Here is a 20,262-nt window from a genome sequence, read left to right as displayed (position 1 = left end):
ACAAAATGGTAAAGTTTTGTGGGAAATTAGGGTGGTTGACTAAATGACTCATGCCGCAAGTTTGCCATGCTTGTGCAAAACAACAAAAAAACTGAACTTGTGATTTTGTTTATGAAAGAAAATAACAATTATGAACTGTATCAGTTTGGCAAAGGAAAAGGTTGGGCAGCTGACTCACCTCCAGAGTATATGCTAACGTGGGTTAGCTCACCCTGGGTGTATAATTCAGGCTAAGGTATTATTGTTGTGGGGATCAGACTGAAAGGTAAAGAAGCTCTCTACCTGCCTGTCTTTGTTCGTACGATTAATCACAATGTGATTTATTACAGAGGGATGAAGGCAATTGCCCAGCTCTTCCACACGCCTGCACTTGTTCTCAAGACAGCAAAGGACCACCTGGACCCCTGGGACCTCCCGTAAGATGAGATACTTAATTTGCAAAGCTTTACCTAGATAAAATGCTGCACTCTTGAACTCCAAAAGCAGATCTTATTTGTAAAATTGTAGGCCATCTCTTTCTTTTTACATTAGTCACAATGTTTCTGTAGCCTGTACTCAGTGCAGTTAATACCGTATATGGAATGGTGGGCCTTATTCATCAGGGTATGGAGTAGAAAATCAAGGAGGTTTCACTAAATTTTAGTCGGTCCCTGGTTAGACTTACCCTTGAGTATTGTGCCCAGTTCAGGGCACTGTATCTCAAGAAAGATATCAGGATCTTGGAGATGGCGTAGAGAAAATCTCTGGAATGGTAGTTGGGATGAGGGATTTCTATTCTGTAGAGAGAATGGAGAAGCTAGGATTGTATTCCTTGGAACAGAAGTGGTAAAAGGAGAGACGTGATAGAGATATCACTCATGACACTGGGAGTTGCAATTATCTGATTCTGCACGGATGCAACATATGGCTGGAGACACCTGCATCAGTGAGGTGAGATGTTTAAGCATCCAGATGGAAACAAGTGATAAGGACCCTTGACCTCCAAATAAGGAATATTAAGAGGAATAGGCCTGTAAGTTAGATCACTGAGCTTGAAGGTTAGTTTTCAAACTGAAAGCTACTAGGCGACATCTGGTAAATAATCAGGATAGATAGGATCTACATCAATGTGTTTATTGATGGAGTTCAGGTTAGAATGCCACGTCTCTAAGAATTCCTAGATGTGACAGTTGAACATACAGTTAGTGGAGAGCTTCAAACCAGCATCTACAGAAAAACAACAAACACAGACCAAAAATACTTAACTTCAGAAGCAATCACCCCAACACCCACAAATGGAGCTGCATTAAGACATTATTTCAATGAGCTACATCACACTGCAGCACCCAAGAACTACGAAAGGCAGAAGAAAATTATCTATACAATGTTTTCAAGAAATACGTGTACCCAATAACACAATCCGTCGCTTCTTCAGAAACAAGCCCAAACAAACAGACACAATGCAACCAAAAATTATAGTCACATTACCTTATATTAAAGACCTATCAGAAATGACTTCCAGACTACTCAGACCCCTTGGCACTATGGCAGCCACAAACCTACCAACACACTTAATCATTGACTAATGAACCTAAAGGATCCATTAGAAACCACCAGCAGATACCATGGAAGAACTGTAAAAAAAACACTACATCAGACAAACTAGAAGGAAACTTGCCACCAGGATACGTGAACACCAACTGGCCACCAAAAGACATGACCCACTCTCACTAGTTTGCATACATACCAATAAAGAAGGACACTACTTTGACTGGGACGACACACACATTTTAGGGAGATGAAACAAAGAATTCTTAGAGGCATGGCATTCTAACTAGAACTCCATCAATAAACATATTGATTTAGATCCTACCTACCGTCCCTTGAAAAAAAGAGCCAGAAATGACATTGCCCGCCTTAAGAAACAAAGACCTACAATTGGAGAAGTGGGACATACCACCAGCACTTCACCAGAGCCTCTCACTGATGATGTTACCTAGTATGGTGACAAACGTCTGAAAACAAACCTTCAAGCTCAGCGAGCTAACTTACAGACTTATCATCAACCTGAGCTACACATCTTCTCAAAAATCATTAAGAGGAATAATCAATCTGATTAGCTTGTTGCACACTGAGTGGGTGATTGGGCTGCACAGGCTAGAGGGTGGGCTTTCAATGTGAATAGTCCACAGTATGGGAACAGGTGGTTGCATAGAGTGTCAGGGATGTCCTCACTAATATCTTCCACTGACCCTGCAGTCTCCAGGTCTGGCCACAATCACAGCTTATACATGCTGCTGCTGTGAATGCGATTAAAATAGCAGGAAGTTTTGTAACAATGAAAGTTGATCAGACTGAGCCTTTACTCTCTAGTCTAAAATGCTGATTGAACATTTTAAGATAATTGAAGGGTTTGATCCACCAGATTTAGAAATGAGATTTCAGCATGGGCAATGAAAAGATCATAGATTTAAGATGGCCACAAATGAAACCATGGAGAATTCAGGAGTAACTTCTCTCTCTGGAGTGTAGTGACAATGTGAGACTCTGTAACACAGGAGAATTGTTTAGGAGAATAGCATAGACATATTTAATAGAAACTTGTTAAAATGCACTTGAGAAATAATAGCAGGATACATTGATCAGATGAAGGGAGGAGTTTGTGTGGAATATGAACACAGTTATAGAATAGTTACACTAAATTACTGTTCATGTGCTCTAAATTCTTAGTGATGTCTTTCTCATTTCTGAGTATTTTTACTACTTTATTATATTGTTTTAAGCATTATATCGCAAGCACCCTCTTTTTTTGAAGCATAAGGTTTGAATTAGTTAGTGAGCAATGTAAATGTACATATCCTGATACAGTCTAGAAGTTAGTAGACAGTAAAAAACACGATAGGAATCTAAAATTGTAGAAGAAGCTAATCATTCCCTGTTAGCAACTATTACACAGTAATCCCATCAAGTACTTGGACTAACGTTAGGAGAAATATGAGCAATGCTTCAGCAATTTATGTTTGACATCTGGATCTTTGTATCTTCACCTTTTTTATTCAAAATATATTAACGTTTGATGATTTTTGTTTTACAACATCACATGGAAATTCAAGGATTGTGACTTCTTATGCAGTCCAACCTGGAAGCTTGGGGCAAATACCAAAAATGCTAAAGCAACTCAGAGGCCTGGCAGCATCTGAAGAAGGGTCATGCCCAATTTGAAACATTAACTCTGTCCCTTTCTCCTCAGATACCTGAGACCTACTAAGCTTCTTCAGCATTCTCTGTGCTTGTGTTAGTTTTCCATCATCTGCAGTATTTTGCTTTGATCTGGCTATTTAGAATAGTGGAATTGCAGAAGGACAGTATTGTGCCAAATGTTACATTTTTGACAGCCAGTTGGTGAAGGAGGAAACTAGTGATCTACCTAGGGTTGCTCCTAAATGTACAACCCATCACCAGTATCGATAGATGTCTCTTCATACATGATTAAGTCATTATCCATGAATACACCCATTATTCACTAATGTCCTTACCTGGTCTGGCCTACATGTGACTCCAGACCCACAGCAAGATGGTTGACTCTTTACAGCTATCTGGGTAATTAAGAAGGGCAATAAGTGCTGGCCAAGCCAGTAAGGCCCTCATCCCATGAGTGAATAAAAAAAACAGCATATATTTAACCATAATTTATACACTTTACATTGCATGTATTTATAGTACTGGAATCATCCAAATGACCTATTTCATTCCCCATCTAATCACACAGGGTGTCAGTCATGAATCATTTGGTAGCATTTTTGCCTCTGAGTCATAAAGTTATGTTCAAGCTCAACTCTACAGACTTGAGCACACAATCTTGGCTAACATTTGCAGTGCAGTGATGAAGGAGTAATGCTAGATGAGATGTTAAACTGAGGGCCTCACTGGCTCGTGTGGATACACACGATTCCATGGCATCATTTCAAAGCTCTAAAGTAAGGTCACTGGACCCAAAATTTTAACTCTGCTTTCTCTCCACAGAAGCTGCCAGCCCTCCTGATTTTTTTTCTAGCAATTTCTGTCTTTTATACAAACAGGGAGTTTTCTCTTCACTGCCCTGGCAATATCTGCCTTTGAAGTAGATTAACTCACCATTTGATACACTGCTGTCAGTGGGAGTTAGCTGTGCACAAATTAGCTGTTGTGCTTCCTACATCAGATCAGTGTAGCAAGTTCAGAGGTTTTTACTTTGTTCGCTGTGATGACCATTGTGATGTCGTGGGGTTGTGAAAGGTGCCATATAAATGTGAATTCTTCCTCAAAATGGATGGACAATCTGGGATACGACCCATCATGGACACTATGCTAATCTATGTCATGAATATCATGAGAGTGCATAATGAGCCTTGATATTCTGAAGTCTGGTTCTCCATGCTCCATCCATCCATCCATCCATCCATCCATCTCTCTGAAGGTGGAAAGCTCCAACATTGGCCATCCAGCAAGTGTAACAGGAGAACTGCAAAGTCTGCCATGTTCCTCCAATTTGGCTCTGTCGCTGTGAGTCAGAGCTTGAACCCCACTCACTACATTCCCATAAGAGGGCAAAGATGCGATTGATGATTCAATATTGTGAGGGGGAATGTCCACATAAATTCTGCTCCCCCGACCTCACGGTCATGACAGGAAACATATGGTGTCAGGTCACTGCTGTGTTGTTCCTTCTATTCTTTACACAATACAGTTCCATCATCCTTCAAGTTGTAAAAGATGATGGAAAGGAGCAAAAAATCCATTTCAGGTGGAGGTGCCTTCACAAGGATGACAGAAGAAGCCAATTCTTGAGAGCCAGGTTCTTCCAGAAGTACCACATGAGTCGTTAACAGGTGTCATTGTGGGTTCTCCTTTTTGGTGAGGTGTTTGTAACCAACCCGTTGTGGTCTCTGGTCACCAGTAAAATACTGGATATGCACAGCAGACCTATTCATGAATAATTACATAGCTTGCATTGCAGACTATAAAAGTACAAACAAAGTGCTGGGGCTCATTTCTAGAGAGAGCGAATTAAAAAAGCAGAGTCATTATGTTAAATTTGTATAGAACCTTGGTTAGATCATCTGTGGAGTTACTACAAACAATTCTAGCTTGCACATTGTAAAAACAATATAAATGCATTGGAGAATGTGCAACATGGATTTAATGTATGATATCAGAGCTAAAGGGTTATTTATTACCTGTTAGGCAAGATCGGACAGGCTAGACCTGATTTGACAAGAGAAGTGAAGGCTGAGGAGCGATCAGTCTTTAAAATTAAGAAAGGGCTTGGTAGAGTACAAAATGTTTCCATTTGAGAGACTTGAACCAAGGGCCATTAGGATAGGATAGTCACGAATCAATCCATAAAGAACTCAGGAGAATCAAATTGAGAATGTGATCTACCAGAGGCAATGTTTGAGATGAATAGTGTAAATGCATTCAAGGGGAAGTTAAACAAATACCTAAGGGAGAAAGGAATCAAAGGGTATGCTTTAGTCTGAAATGAAGACTGCTGGGCAGATGCTACGTGGAGCTTTAGCAATAGCATAGACATGTCTGGCAGAAAGATCTGTTTATATTCTGCCACTATTGTGTAAATTGAAAATAAATATTGATGAGCTTGCTGTGTACTTCCAGCATTTTTTGTTTTTCTTTTAGATGTGCAGCATTCACAGTTTCTTACAAAAACGTGTATGATATATGTTTGCTCAGATGTCAAGTTAATGTGTATTTTACAGGGTGGCCCAGGTTTGAGAGGCCCAAGAGGAGTGAAGGGAGAACCAGGTCAAAGGGTAAGAGATCTCTTCCCAAATCTAACAGAAGTACATGAAATGAATGGAGTTCACATTTTTCCCTTTTGAAAAAATTCCCATGTCATCAAAAGAACAGCATGATTGTTCTCCTAAATGGCTCTACACTGTGGGGTAAATATTCTGGTCATGTCACTGACTCAGATGATGGTTTGATATTTGAGCAATCAATTTTGCAGCAAGTTAATTTTAATAAGCACTGAATTCTGCATCCAATTGTCTTGCACCTGTTCAGTGCCAAGAGTTTAGCATGACAATATGCGCACGAATGACAGCCTTATTCAATTACTTAACATCAATGGCTCATATACATGTATCTGTATGTCTCCTTCTACTTTGTGATAGGGACCTGAAGGTCTCCGTGGTGAGATTGGACCTACTGGCCCCCAGGGTCAACCTGGGCCCCAAGGACCAAGTGGACTTTCCATTCAGGGACTGCCGGTGGGTTCATGGTGTTACTCTATCCAGGAATGGATTGTATAGCAGCACTTGTGTGAAATCAGCTTGGTGTTCAACAAAGACTTTTGAGACTTCTCTTGTTAGAACTAATTGGGTGTGAAGTTGATCTTTGGGCAGCAAAGCAGAATAGGCTCATGGCCAATTGGTCTCGTACTGAATCTGGCTGCTGGTGAAACTGGCTCATTGTGAGTTGGGTTTCATAGCAAATTGGGCTCATCATTTAAAGACCTTGCAGCCCTTTGCTCTCTTCGCAAATCGAGCTTACAGCTAATTGGACTTATAGTTATAATAAAAACTGAAAGTCCTGGAGAAAGTAAGCACTGCGAGGAGCATCTGTCAAGAAAGAAACAATTAATATTTGAGTCTGATATGACTCTTCAAGTAGAACTTTGGATTCCTAATTAATTGATTTTGTAATGAATTGGGATTGAAGCTAATCAAGTTCCAATGAATCACAAGTCCACTTGATTTAATGTCTGATACTTTTAAACACAGCAAAGAATATTAGGGGTGGGGGAAAGGGTGTAATTTGGGAACAGTTTGTCTGAGATGACCCTGACCCATGCATCTAAGCAATTACACTCCAGTTTAATTGCTCTTACAGAGCAGCATGGTTTTCATTGTATTGTGTTGTGCAGAATTAAATTATACTATTATAATTGATATTAAAAATAGCTCTGTGTAAAAATGCAAAGTGTCACTGGAAATAAGTCAGGGAGGAATTACCCACTTATACCATTAGTGTCTAATAAAGCTGACAGTTCGTGTCTGAATGGTGTCTTTATTAACCCTGTTAGGGCAGCACTGGTGAAAAAGGTGAGAAAGGAGCTCTCGGTCCTGTCGGCCACCAGGTATGAGATTAAGTCATTGATCATGTCCTGTAGCTACTTGGTGTGTTATTTATTAATATAAACTATTTGATTTGTAATACTTCATGAAGGTATTCCATTTATGTAACTTGCATTATGTTGAAACTTTCTTTCCACATGTTTGGAGAAGATTAATTCTGAACATTTCTGTGTGAATTTGTTTGAAAGGATAGGACAATTGTATTTGTGTTTGCACATTGTCTTTTCAGAATCCTGTGGCTGCCGGCACCTGATTTGAATAGGAAATATTGTTGGTCTCATTTCACAGAAGCTGCTGTACTTGTTTCAACAAAAGGTCCTTGCATTTACTATAACAAAATTAAGAAAGGAGTAATTGACCAGCAAGTTGGTAAATGTGATGTAATCTGTTTGTAGTCAATGTTTCTGTAACAACTTGTCCTATCCTTCCTTGAACACAATGCTTTGTACAGTGATGGAACTCCAGTGTCGTGCTAAAGTACATACCAAAACATGGCTCATGTAGCTAAATGTTATTTTTGCATTCATGTAATATTAAAATAAGCAATATGCCAGCAAAGCAATATCTTATAGTGATCAGAATTAGGAGGATGTGGCTTCAAGTCCTACACCAGAGACATGAGCACAACATCCAGATGGCCTGTGTGAAAATGCAGGACTGAGGGAGTACTGTCTTTTGCATGAGCTTATTAAACAAAGGACCTGCCTTCTCTCTCAAATAGGTAAATTAGATCTCAAGACATTAATATGAAGAAGAGCAGGGGTGATTTTATTTTTCCAGAGCCCTGGAAAATAATTATACATCAATGAAAAGGTGATCTGGTCACTTATCTCTCTTGCTTCTGTGAGCTTGCTGTGTGCAAATTGACTGTCGCATTTTCTATATTATGAGAGTGACTACTCCTCAGAAGTACTTAATTGACTGGAAAAAATATTTGTGATATTCAGAAGTTGTGGAAGGTGCTATATAAATAGAAATCCCTCTTTTTTTTGTAATGTTATAAGACTCTGTGCATATTCAATCCCAATTACTTTGGAGTTATAGATAGAAACACATTGTGTTTTAAAAGTTATGATTGTGATTTTTATTTTCCTGATGGAGACGAGGAAGTAATGCAGCCGTATGCATGGTGTCGATTTCAAAACCCAGTGTTAGCTCCAGAGTAAGGGAGAGAAATCCTGGGCCTCGGTACTTTGTTTATTTCTGAGCCCCTTATTCTCTCTCTCTTCCCCCAATTTCTGTTTAACCCTCCCCCTCACATGCTTCAGATGTTCAGATTTGGGATCCATACTCACAGTGGCATAGAATTGATTTGTTAAAGTTTAGCAAAACATTTTCACTTTTGTATTCTCTGGAATTTACTGAACCTTTCCTAATGGGTAATCCCTCTATACCTAGTATCAGCCTAATGAACTTTCCCTGGACAGCTTCCATCGTCAGTCTATCCTTGCTTGAATAAGAAGACCAAAATTGTTCACAGCACTCCGGCTGTGGTCTAACTAGTGCTTTGTGTAGTTTAGCAAGACTTCTCATTTTATATTCCATTCCTTTTGAAATAAAGGCCAACATTCCATTTGCCTTCCCTATTACCCACTGAATCTGGAAACTAGCTTTTCAATATTCATACATAACAGCTTCCAAATCCCATTGTTCTGTAGCTTTTGGCAGTCTGTCTCCATTTAAGTTCAGCTCATCCATTCTTTCTGCCAGAGTGCATAACCACACACTGCTGCAGACTACATTCCAGCTGCCATGTCCAGGAGCAGGACTCAATCCCATAACCTTCCAAGTTAGACATGAGCATTTGGCAACAGCATCTAATTCTTTGTCTTTTTCACATGCCAGGGGATGCCAGGAGGGCAAGGGAGACCAGGACGCGATGGTTCACCAGGTCAAAGGGTAAGGCTAAGGAAGTAGATAATATATACCACTATTAATTACCAAGTCAACATTGTCGTCCTTTTGAGGTTTGAGCAATGAAGTGGATACGTGATTGTGTTTGCTGGTTGATCATTGAAGGAATGTCGTACAAGAACCCTTAACCCAGCAGAAGTTTGGAAGCGGTAGAGGTGAATTTACAGCCTCTAACCTTGGGAGGCAGTGCTAGACAATTTTAATTGAGAGCAAGAAAGTCAGGTTTTGGGAGGTACCTGTCACCAATTGTGCTGCCATAAAGTTGAATTTCACCCTGTACAGTTTTGAATTGGTTACCTTTCAGATTTTAATGAGACCACAATTATATGTGTAATATTGAGATACAATTTTAAACTATCAACCGATTTTGGGTAGCCATTCCAGTCAGGCAGGGTTTTAGAACATGTTAATGACTCTTTACATATGTAGATATCCCTGAGATATCATTACATAGCACCTTATCACAATTGTTTTAAGAAATAGAAAGAAACTATTGCTGATTTTTAAAGGATTAAACTTAGTGGAATTTTTTTTCTCAACTGTGTACATACTTTTAACATATTCTCAGGATGTGCATGGGGGTGTGCCAAAATCTGCAGCCTGCCCAAAGTATTTTACAAAAATTAAGGGTCACTTGAGCTGGTTAAAGGCTCAGTTGACTGAAATATTACCTGTCTACAGCATAATATAGTTGGCATGGGCAGGCAAAAGTGGTCAATTTTTAAGCAAGATGGAAGAGGGTGTGCTATATTTGGAGGGTTCCCATTTCCCAACCTTGCTAACTGCCTCAGAAGATAGTACCTCCCTTCCTTTGTATCTAAATCATCTTCAAAACCTAATACCCCTCCCTAAAGTGAGCAAATCCTCGATGGCTAATGTCCCCTAAATACATGGGTCTAAGGTTCCACTGAGCCCTCTTCATGGACCAGCCTGTATTTCCAGCGTCCCTACCGTGAGCTAGTGATTGACTGATTTCTCCAGAGGGAGAGGTAGAAATCCAATTCACTGGCACTTCCTCACCTTCACAGCACATTATAGATGCAGAGCAGGCTTCTTCCTGTGTCATGGGTTTGCTGTGGATTTTTCTTCCACTGTCTGGAGGCAGAGTCTGTCCCCACCCAGCAAGCCCCACCCATCCATCTCTATAATTTTGGGTGCATTGTGTCGCATTCAGTTTTTAAAAATAACCCCCACTTGGAATTGTTGAGAAACCAATGGACTCATCAGGAGACCATTAGCTTTGTTCCGACTTGATTTGTTTTCAAATCATAAATTCAACACAGTTCATATTTTTCAGAAATGTTACATGATAAGGATCGTTGGGTCTAATTTTTCTTTCACTCTAGCAGCAATCAGGCCTAGAGGAACAGATGATTAAGCTATTCACTGACAGAAAGACATCCCAAATCCTTAAAGGGGTCTTGCAGCGGTCTTGCAGCAGTCTTACCTCCACGGCTACCATTGTTGCCTCAGAGTCAGTAATGCCAAATTCCTGTTGTGGTTATGACCCATAGTTTGGAAACTTCTAAATTCTCACTTCTATATTTCCAGTAGAATGTTTGTACTCAAATGCTGTTGCAGTCGTCCAGGAGATCAGTTTGAAATCAATGTACCTAGGGAAGGGTGTCTAATCTAATATTGCCGATATTATAGTATCAGCAAAACTTAAAATCTGTTTGTACCTCTCCTACACCATCCCTCCATGTATTCTGAACAACTTGTATTTATATCAACATAATAATATAGTCCAAAGAGCCTCACAGGCACGCAATTAAGCAAAATTTAAAATAGTGTCCCTTTAGGACAGTTGAGCAATAGTTTAGTCAAACATAAAGTTAATGAGCAATGTCTTGAAGAAAGAAAGAGAGCTAAAAAAGTTTAGAGAGGCGACTCCAGAATGGAGCCACAAATGGTGGAGTGATTAAAATCAGGGTTGCTGAAGAGACTGGAATTGGAGAAGCACAGAGATCTTGCAGGGTTGCTGGGCTGGTGGTGATTGAGACAAGGGGAGGGCAAGGCCATTGGAGTACCAGGATAAGAATTTTAAAATCAAAACTTTCTTAACCAGAGCCAGTGTAGGTCAGAAATGTAAAAGGTCAATGAATCCATTCACAACATTAGCTCAACAAGAATACTTGATAATTGTGTATCATGATGGAGAAGGAAAATCATTCTAGTGATGATTTATGATATTTAGCACTTAGAAACATTGCAGATTATATTGCAAAAAAATATACTTGAGAAAGGGATGTTTTTAGCATTTCCTCTGCCAAGTGGAAATTCATGACTGGGAATGTTGAGAACTATAAATCATTCGGGTTGTATAATACTCTATGTATTAAAGTTGATAGTTTACTGAGGTCTCCTAACCATGTATTTAAATTCCGATATGAATACAAGTCATACTTCCTATTCCAGAGTCTTGGGCAGAGAATCCAGGTTGATCCCCTTAAGTTCCAGATGGAATGCTGCACTAGAGGAGATACTATGGGAAGTTAAAATGGACATGTCCATTCACTTGGATTTTTTTTCACAAATATGGTGCACCACGCAGCAGACCTTTTGTATAAGACATGGCAGCCCTTTTTGAGTTATATGGACACAGATTTGTTTGCTTTCTTAACTCAGGCATTTGTTTAACCAGAATGGTTAGGTTTGCTGAGCCCTGGGCCCTGAAAGGGCAAAATCCTGAGTTAATATGGGTGTATATACAACGCTCCTATTTTTTGTTTGAGAGCTTTGTGCTGAGCATTGTTGTTTTGTTTATTTTGTGATCTTGAGTGTTCGTTTTTCTTTAGTCACTTACTTATTTATACGTGTTGTTTTGTAGTGTTTGGTTTTGTTTTGTTTTATAGGGTAGGTTAGTAGTTAGTAGACAGTAGTTGTATTGTAATTTTTTTATAGGGTGAGAGGGGAAAGATATAAAAGGGGGCAACTTTTTCACACAGAGGGTGGTATGTGTATGGATTGAGCTGCCAGAGGAAGTGGTGGAGGCTGGTACAATTGCAACATTTAAAAGGCATTTGGATGGGTATATAAATAGGAAGGGTTTGGAGAGATATGGGCCGGGTGCTGGCAGGTGGGACTAGATTGGGTTGGGATATCTGGCCGGCATGGACGGGTTGGAGCGACGGGTCTGTTTCCATGCTATACATGTCTATGACGCTATGGTATTTGTTATATTTTCCATAAATTTATATTTTTGTAATGTCAAATTCTTTTTGATAGTAAATATATTTACAAAAAAAGGACATGTCTGCTAGCTTGGGTGAATGCAATTCCATTAAAACTATTTGAAATAAGTACAATAGTAGGGCTGCCTTTGCGTCCTGATCAAAATTTATCTTTTGACCAAAGTCACTGCAGGAAAAAAACAGTTAATCGGCTCAGTACCCCACTGGTGTTTGTAGTATCTTGTTCTGCAGTAAATTTAGCTTCAGTCTTTCCTTCGTTTACAGCTGTGACTCTACACTTCAAAAAGCACATTAGGGTGTTCCACGGTGCTATATAAATGTAGTTTGTCACTGGAAAATTCTTTTTACCTGGAAATTAAGTGAATGGGCTGTGACCAGGAACATGTACGTGTGCAGAAATATGTATTTGTAAACAATAACAAAAAAAATCTCTCTTGCTTGAATCAGTAAATAACCTATGAAATCAACTTTTGATCCAGGGTCCTGTTGGTAAAGATGGTCCTATAGGATTACCAGGACCAGCGGGGCCTGTGGTAAGTACATTTGCATGTACAGTAGCAAGATGTTGGTGTTTAACAATGTCGATTTTTCAGGGTCGAAGAGGTGTGGACGGTCCGCTTGGACCACCTGGGTTTCCAGGTAGGAGGGTAAGTTTTTTTTTGTGTATAGTGAAGGAATGTTGACAGAAAATCCCAGGAAGCTAGTAAACCATTTTCATTCCACACATCAAACATCGTGCTTTCCAGCCTCATTGTGTATGGGCGTTATGTAATTCAGGCTGCGAATTTATAACCTTGCATGTCACTTAAGAATTAAGTTTTTAATTTTAAATAGTCAAATACATTCTTTGACCCAGAAGCATAGCCTTCATTAAACAGAAGAAAGGTCCTTGTCTTTGTTTTTGCCAGAATGCTTTCTGCTTGTAACTGCAGTTTTTTGGGATTACACAGTGTCAGTGTTTTTTCTGCGGTAGACAGATACACAAGGCGAACATGAATCCAAAACAAAGCTCGCTCAGGCTAACTCGTCTCCAAAACCATCCTTCTTTGTTGCTCACTTCCACTAATACTTATTCTTTCCACATTGACCCCTTTGGAGATTCATTTCATATGTTCACTTTAAGTCGATGTGATTTCCCTGTTTTTGAGCCTGTGCTATACTTATTCTCTCTTTATTTTTAAATATCAGTGATGTATTATCTATTGTCCAACCCTCCTGAGTTCCCCTCTGTTGGGAAGGAAATCTGCCAACTTTATCTGAATTTGACTCCAGACCTATAACAATATGCTTGACTCTTAACTGCCCTCTCAAATGGCTTAGCAGGCCATTCATTTCTACCTGTGCTAAATGGTTACAGACGTTCAAGGAAGTAAACTCGTAGAATCTATACAGTGTGGAAAGAGGTCATTCAGCCCATCAAGTCTGTACTGGCCCTCTGGAGAGTATCCCAGCCCCCACCCTAGCCCCATAACCTCACATTTACCACAGCTAATTTACTTAGCTTACACATTTCCTGGTCACTTTGGACAATTTAGTATGGCCAATCCACATAGCATGCACACCTTTAGAGTGTGGGATGAAGCCAAAGCACCTGAAGGAAACCCACACCGACACAGGGAGAATGTGCAATCTCCACACAGACAGTCATCCAAGGCTGGAATTGAACCCAGGTCCTTAGCGCTGTAAGACAACAGCACTAACCACTGAGCTACCATGTTAGTGGCTCAACACCACCCTTTCAAAAGTAATTGGGGATGGGCAGCAAATGCTAGCCTTAACAGCGATGTCCACATGCCCAGAAAAAAAAAAAAATTTAAAAATTACCAGTTACATCTAAAGTAAAAGTTGATTCTGAGAGGGTCTGTTTCTCCTGTTCAGAGATTCGAGAACCAGGGGTCACAGTTTCAAGGTTGCAGTCATTTAGAACTCTGATAAGGAAAATGATCTTTTTTCAGCCTCTTGTGTCTGCTTTATTGTTCAGCAAATCTCTGGAATTCTTTGCCCCTGAAAGCTATGAATTCCCAGTCTTTAAGTATATTCAAGACTGCTATCAATAGATTTTTGGATCCAGAGGCAATCGTGGGATATAGGGATAGTATTAGAAGGCAATTTTGAGGCCAAAAATCAGCAAAGATTTTATTGAATGACAGAGTAGGTTCAGAAGATGTGTGGCCAGCACCTGTTCTTATTTGGTTATTTACATCATCCCTCTATTTTTAATATGTGAATTTACACTCTCAGTACAGAGGGTGTGTTAAAAGATTTTACGTCAGCAAGATGTGTTTCAAACCATGGCACTGCATTTGTGGTCACATTAAGTTGAGATCAAAAATCTTTGAACATAACCCTTTAGTGGGGTAGTACAATTTCTGTGCCAATATCAGATTACAGTCATGAAGTAGATTAATGTTTATTAGTACACAAAACTACAACATTTACATCGATACTTTTTTTGCTGATGTTATACAAATTGGTTTCAGGGATATTTTACATAAAAATAGGGGCTGGACTGGGCCATTCATTCTCCTGATCCTGCTCCATTATTCAGCAAGATCATGGCTGATCTTTGACCTCCACTCCCATAGTCTTAATATTCCTTAGTTCCCTTTGTACCAACCTTGATCTTGAATGTACTCAATGACTGAGCATCCACAACTCCTGGGTGGGGCAGGGTACAGAATTTCAAAGATTCACAACCCTCGAAATAAAGAAATTTCTCTTCATCTCAGTGCTAAATAGTTGACTCCTTTATTCTGAGACTGTAACCCTATGTTGTAGATTTCTCAGTTGGGAGTAGAACCATGTTTTCAGCATTTAACCTGTCAGCACCCAAAATAGTTTATGTTTCAACTAGATATCATCTTATTCCTTTAAACTACAGGAAACATAGAGTAATACGGCATGGCATGGGTCTAGTCTATTTAATTTCTCTTCATAAAACAAGCACCTCATCTCAGGAACTAACCTAGTGAGTCTGGAACTTACTCCCCTGTAGAGCTAATAAGCCCCTTCTTAGATAAGGAGACCAAAACTACACAAAATATTTCAGTATGACCTCATTGATGCCCTTCATCATTCTTATCTCATTTGCGTTTACCTCTCCAAAGACCTTTAGAAAATTGAAACTAATAGCCAGCCCCATCTCCCCCCACCACCCAAAATTCTGAGATGTGACCTTACCAACTTTCCTATTTTTTTCCAGTAAAATGTCATTTGAGTATTTATCAGAATGCTCCACTCTGTAGCACCTGCCACAGGCAATCATTGACTTTCAATTACACTGGACTTATTTTTTAAAAGATGCATTTTCTGTAAGTGGACCTAGGTCCCTGTTTATCAATGTAAATTTAAAAGTAGCAACTCCAAGTGCAAATAGGCTTGATTAACATGATTGGTTGAAAACTGTCCTTTTGGATAAAAGTTGGACTCACTTCACAGATTAGCAATTCACTGAACTGTTACACAAAGACTTGATGGAACAATTGAAGAAAATTATTTAGAAATTATATTGAAAAATTAATTTTAATCATTTTGTAACATTTTATTAATCAGTTGACTATGCGATGAGTGGTTGTTAAAAGTAGATAGCATCTTACTTTATGAAATAATATGTATTTCAGTTATGGACCCTGGAGTCCCTGTCACTTGCTCTAATGCAGGGATGTTTAGTGTTATTTGTCAGCATTAAACCTGCTTGCTTCTGCTGCCAGTGACTGCATGAACTCACATTTCACCAAATGCTTCTAACAATATTATTTCACTGAGAGCTGAATACTGATCATCTTAGTGCCTTACACACCTGAATTCTTCCTTTCCCAGGTGCTAGCCAAGGGAAATAAAATTGGGGGTTGTGATATCTTACTGAAAACTGGTTCCACATTAGACTATCTCACACAAAGTCTCAATAACTCTCACCAAGAAAATCTAGGTTCTTTGCAGCTTTCATCTATCATTTGCTATATAATAGCAGCATAATATCACTGTACTTCATGCCCTTCCTAAAGCTCTTGGATTTAAGAAATTGTCCTTTGGAGAGTGCAGCTGTGATTTGGTCTCCTTTGTTTCACAGCTGCAGTGTAGTATAGATTTCCTTACTCAGTGTTAGGGTTCTGATGAATGCTAAATGCCATGTCATGGCTTAAATAAGGAACAGAAGTGAAGAGTTCCCCAAAGAAAAGATGGGGAAGGATCAGTCAACATAGGAAATGGTTTAATGTGCTTGTTCAACCTGGCGCCTGGCTATATGTAAGTATGTGAATGAGCTGATTTCATCTTTTCCTCGCAATTTTATTATTGTATAATGACAAAGTATGGAGGATCTCTGAAAGAACTCATCTGGGCTTGGCATAATCATCTCTTAATCATAACAAACAGTCCAAACTGCACTTTCTGCAGATCTCTTGGGCCTTGTTATGCTTAGTTACCATTAAAATGTTCTAGCTTGGATACTCGACAAATGAGAAGAAAGCAGAAGGGAATATTTTGAGTACTATGCCAGTTCTAAAGTGTATATGGCTTATATGTTTAATATAATATTCCTGGTACCTGTCAGGTGATTTACAATCTTACTTTTTTGTTTTGCTTTGTCTTAACATTGCTTAATCTGATTTTGTATTTATTTAAAACTAAATTTACAAATTCGTAGAATGAACCTGCTCAGAAGCAATTCATTCGGTACATTATCCCTCAGCTGCCTCTTTGAAAGAGCTTTCCAAATGTTTGACACCTCTGTGTTGTCTGCCCTAATCTTGCAAGTGTCTCCAAATCCAAAATCCATCTTAAGAGTTACTATTAAATTCAGACAGCGAAAGGGTATTCGCATTATAGTTAGGGCTTTTATATAGTAAAATATTCGAAAGAGTGAAGGAACCTTTGGGATGGTGAAGGTTGTTTTTCAGCCCATTGAGTCCAGCTTGACTCTCTCAAATTCGATCCATTCAGTCCCATTTCCCCCATACTATCCCCATTGCTCTGAACGTTTATTTTCATCAAGTGCCCATCCAATTTCTTTGGCCATCGATCATCATCTCCACGTATAGAGAATATTTGAAAAGTGTATCCTCAGTTATTTCCTGAAAAGTCACTTGGAGCTCATTATACTGTAAACACTTTACCAGCCTTCAGGAAAATCTTGACTGAACTTTAAATCCAGAATAAAAACATACCTCCTCCCTTTAAAGCATTTACTGACCTGTATATTTGCAGCATTTATTTTGCTCTTTTTAAAAAAAGTTGTAATAACTAATATTGTAAGTTTATTTTATCCTTTATTTAAAAATGCAGGCATCACTTAAAAGGGCTATTGCATTGCAAATTTGGAATCCTGTTAAATCACTTGTGCCAGCCAGGTCAAGTTGCAGTTAATAATATGGATTAGTTTTAAGTTCCAATGGCTGAGGACAATTGCCTCTGAAGGCTTAATTAGCCAACTTGATGCAGTCAAATCATAATCTGTTCTCTCAATATACTTTTTCACGCAATCGTTGGAATTATTTACAATATCAGTCAATCTGCCAGCCAAAGATGCCTCATCTTCATTTTCATCTGCTTTCTTATGAAGTAGCTAATTCAAAATGGAAATATTTACTCCAAGTGGAAGTCCCAATACTTTTTATTCAATTGAATCATGGCTTCATGAAAGTAGACAGTATTCAAATTGAATTTCGTCTGGAGTGTGAGTTAATATAACTTTAATAAAGCACTGATTCCAAATATTGTAATCAATATAAAAACAATTCTTGCTCGTTTTTAATTAGAGGTAGACAAGCAAGAGGCTGGAATAACACAGCAAGAAAGTTGACGTTTTGACCCAAAAATGTGGATTTCTCCACCTCCTGATGCTGCCTGGCTTGCTGTGTTCTTCCAGCCACCTGCTTGTCTATCTTGGATTCCATTATCTGCAGATTTTTTATGTCTCTGACCATGTTTTTAATTGGAAGCAGAGCCTTCAATTACTGATTTATTTATAGACTTTTTAAGTTAATAATGTGAAGGCATTGCAGAAAAACAATTCGGGAAATGGTTCCAGAGATGGGGACAATGGTTCTGTGGATGGAGAAGCTGGGGATGTTCTCATTTAAGAAGAGGAGGTTGACTGGAAATTTGATAGAGCTGCTGAAAATTATGAGGGGCCTGAACGGAAGAGACTGGGGTAAATAATTGTTCCCCTTGTGGAAGGGTGAGAGCTAGAGGAGACCAATTTATGGTAACTATCAAAAGAGCTAGAGGTAAAATTAGGAAAACAAGTGGTTAATGAAATAACTGCACAAAGGCCTGTATCCCACCATCAAGTCACCTTTTATTTATGCGTGCATAGTACATGACACTGATGCAGCTAGCACAGAGCTGACTCCTAGAGTGAGCAGAACCTCTGACACTCCTGTTTATATCTCTCAGCCAGGACTCCCTGATTGGACCAGGGTAAAAGTCCCAATCTGGGAACTCCTATTCTAAGAGGTCTGCCTGGCTGACCTCATTCTAGTCACTATAAGTTAGGATGTGGAATGCATTGCTTGATGGCATGGTGATGGCAGGTTCAATATTAGGACAAGATGAGTTATTCCCATAGAGATCAGGCAGGGGCTGAGTGGACTGAATGGCCTTCTTTTGTGTTGTGACCATTGTATATTTGAACTAAAACAAAAAAAACTTCCTAACTCTAGGAAACTCAGTGATTTTAGCTTTAATCAACATACATAAAATTATTTGTAGTTTGGTGCTAAGTCTATGTTTTCCAGTCTCTGTACAGGTCCAGAATTTTGACATTTTAATGAATTAAGTATTAAAACTGCATTGGTTGCTTGATTCCAGAGCATTTAAATGAGATCCTCCATGCTTAGTAACTTTATTTGCATGTTTTCATTTGATTATTTAACATGTGCATCATGTTTAACATCAGCTTTTAAATAGTTCATGTCTCTCTGTTATTTGCTTGCACTGACTGAGAGCAGTGATCTCTTGCTTTGCAATTTGAAACTATTTTTTCAGCAATAGAAATAAACAAGAGAGACAAGTTGCCAAAACTCCTCATCTTGGATTCATCAGGACAAATACAAGAATGCCAAATTTTAACAGTAACAACAGTTTATACTATGAGTAAAAGTGCTGATTGGTTGCTTGGCAAGTTGACTCTGATTAGCCAGGCACTGTCATGGCTCTCTGTTGCATTCTCCATGGCAATGTCTCAGCCAGTCAATATCCGTTTCTCCTGTTGTATAAATTAATGTGATTGTTTGTTTGAAATTTGGCATTTTTGCATTTTTCCTCATGAACGCAGGATGAAAAGCCTCAGCAACATGTCTCTCTTTAAATTTTCTCTACCCACCCAATCTGTTTTGCTAAAAATGACCAAGTCACAAGCTACCAGTTATGAACAGCTGTTATAAACACTAAATATTTGTCTCTTCATTTCCTTGACAACTGTCTCATTTATTTGGTATTCTGTCATCACGATCAAATACGTCAAGTTTTAAAAGCTCCAATGATTGTGAAATGTAATTATTGTTTGAGGAGTCATCTGGACATTCCATTACCATCATCCTTATCAAAATGATTTATCTTGGTGTACTTGTTGAAGTAGGCAACAAGCATCAGTTAAATTACTGATTATTAAACTATGTGTTGGCTTTAAATAAGTGTAGTCTGCTCTATTTATCTAATAACACCCACTTCATAGCTACCAATGTGTCTACATAAAAGGTCATACACAGCCTCCTCACTTTGCAACTAGAAATTATATTATAAGAATGCATTTCTGACTTAAAAACAAATAATAATTTGAACTTAAAAGCATAATACTCCTGACTTAATATTGTTGTTTTGTGGAATTATATACATATTTTCATGTAATTTTACACTTTGTAAAGAGCATCATATCATTTAAACACAAAATAATAATTAGGTATAAGTGAAATTGTTGATAGAGTTCATTATGAAAGCCCAGGCTCCCCATACCATTATTACTTTTACGTGGTTATATCCTCATTCCATTTTTTCCTGTGATTCACCCAGTGTTTGCATTCACTGAAACTTCCTGAGTC

At 38.7% G+C, this 20,262-nt stretch overlaps 1 protein-coding gene across 6 annotated transcripts in view; it reads left to right on the top strand.

Annotated features, from left to right (window-relative positions):
- The window catches only part of col14a1a (collagen, type XIV, alpha 1a), a 216,094-nt gene that overhangs the window by 169,546 nt on the left and 26,286 nt on the right, over positions 1-20,262 (top strand). For 5 of the 6 annotated variants that reach the window (XM_072570947.1, XM_072570944.1, XM_072570942.1 and 2 more), the window contains 6 exons: positions 330-416; positions 5,736-5,789; positions 6,153-6,248; positions 7,064-7,117; positions 8,961-9,014; positions 12,703-12,756. In XM_072570947.1, coding sequence (XP_072427048.1) covers positions 330-416; positions 5,736-5,789; positions 6,153-6,248; positions 7,064-7,117; positions 8,961-9,014; positions 12,703-12,756 — 399 coding nt within the window. Of the gene's footprint in view, positions 1-329; positions 417-5,735; positions 5,790-6,152; positions 6,249-7,063; positions 7,118-8,960; positions 9,015-12,702; positions 12,757-12,816; positions 12,871-20,262 lie in introns of all 6 variants that reach the window. The other variant, XM_072570943.1, reaches the window with a different exon arrangement.

This window comes from Chiloscyllium punctatum, chromosome 5 (genome assembly GCF_047496795.1).
Source record: "Chiloscyllium punctatum isolate Juve2018m chromosome 5, sChiPun1.3, whole genome shotgun sequence".
NCBI classification, from domain to species: Eukaryota; Metazoa; Chordata; class Chondrichthyes; order Orectolobiformes; family Hemiscylliidae; genus Chiloscyllium; species Chiloscyllium punctatum.
The sequence above is the reverse complement of the archived record's forward strand: the minus strand, read 5'-3'. Positions and strand labels throughout refer to the sequence as shown.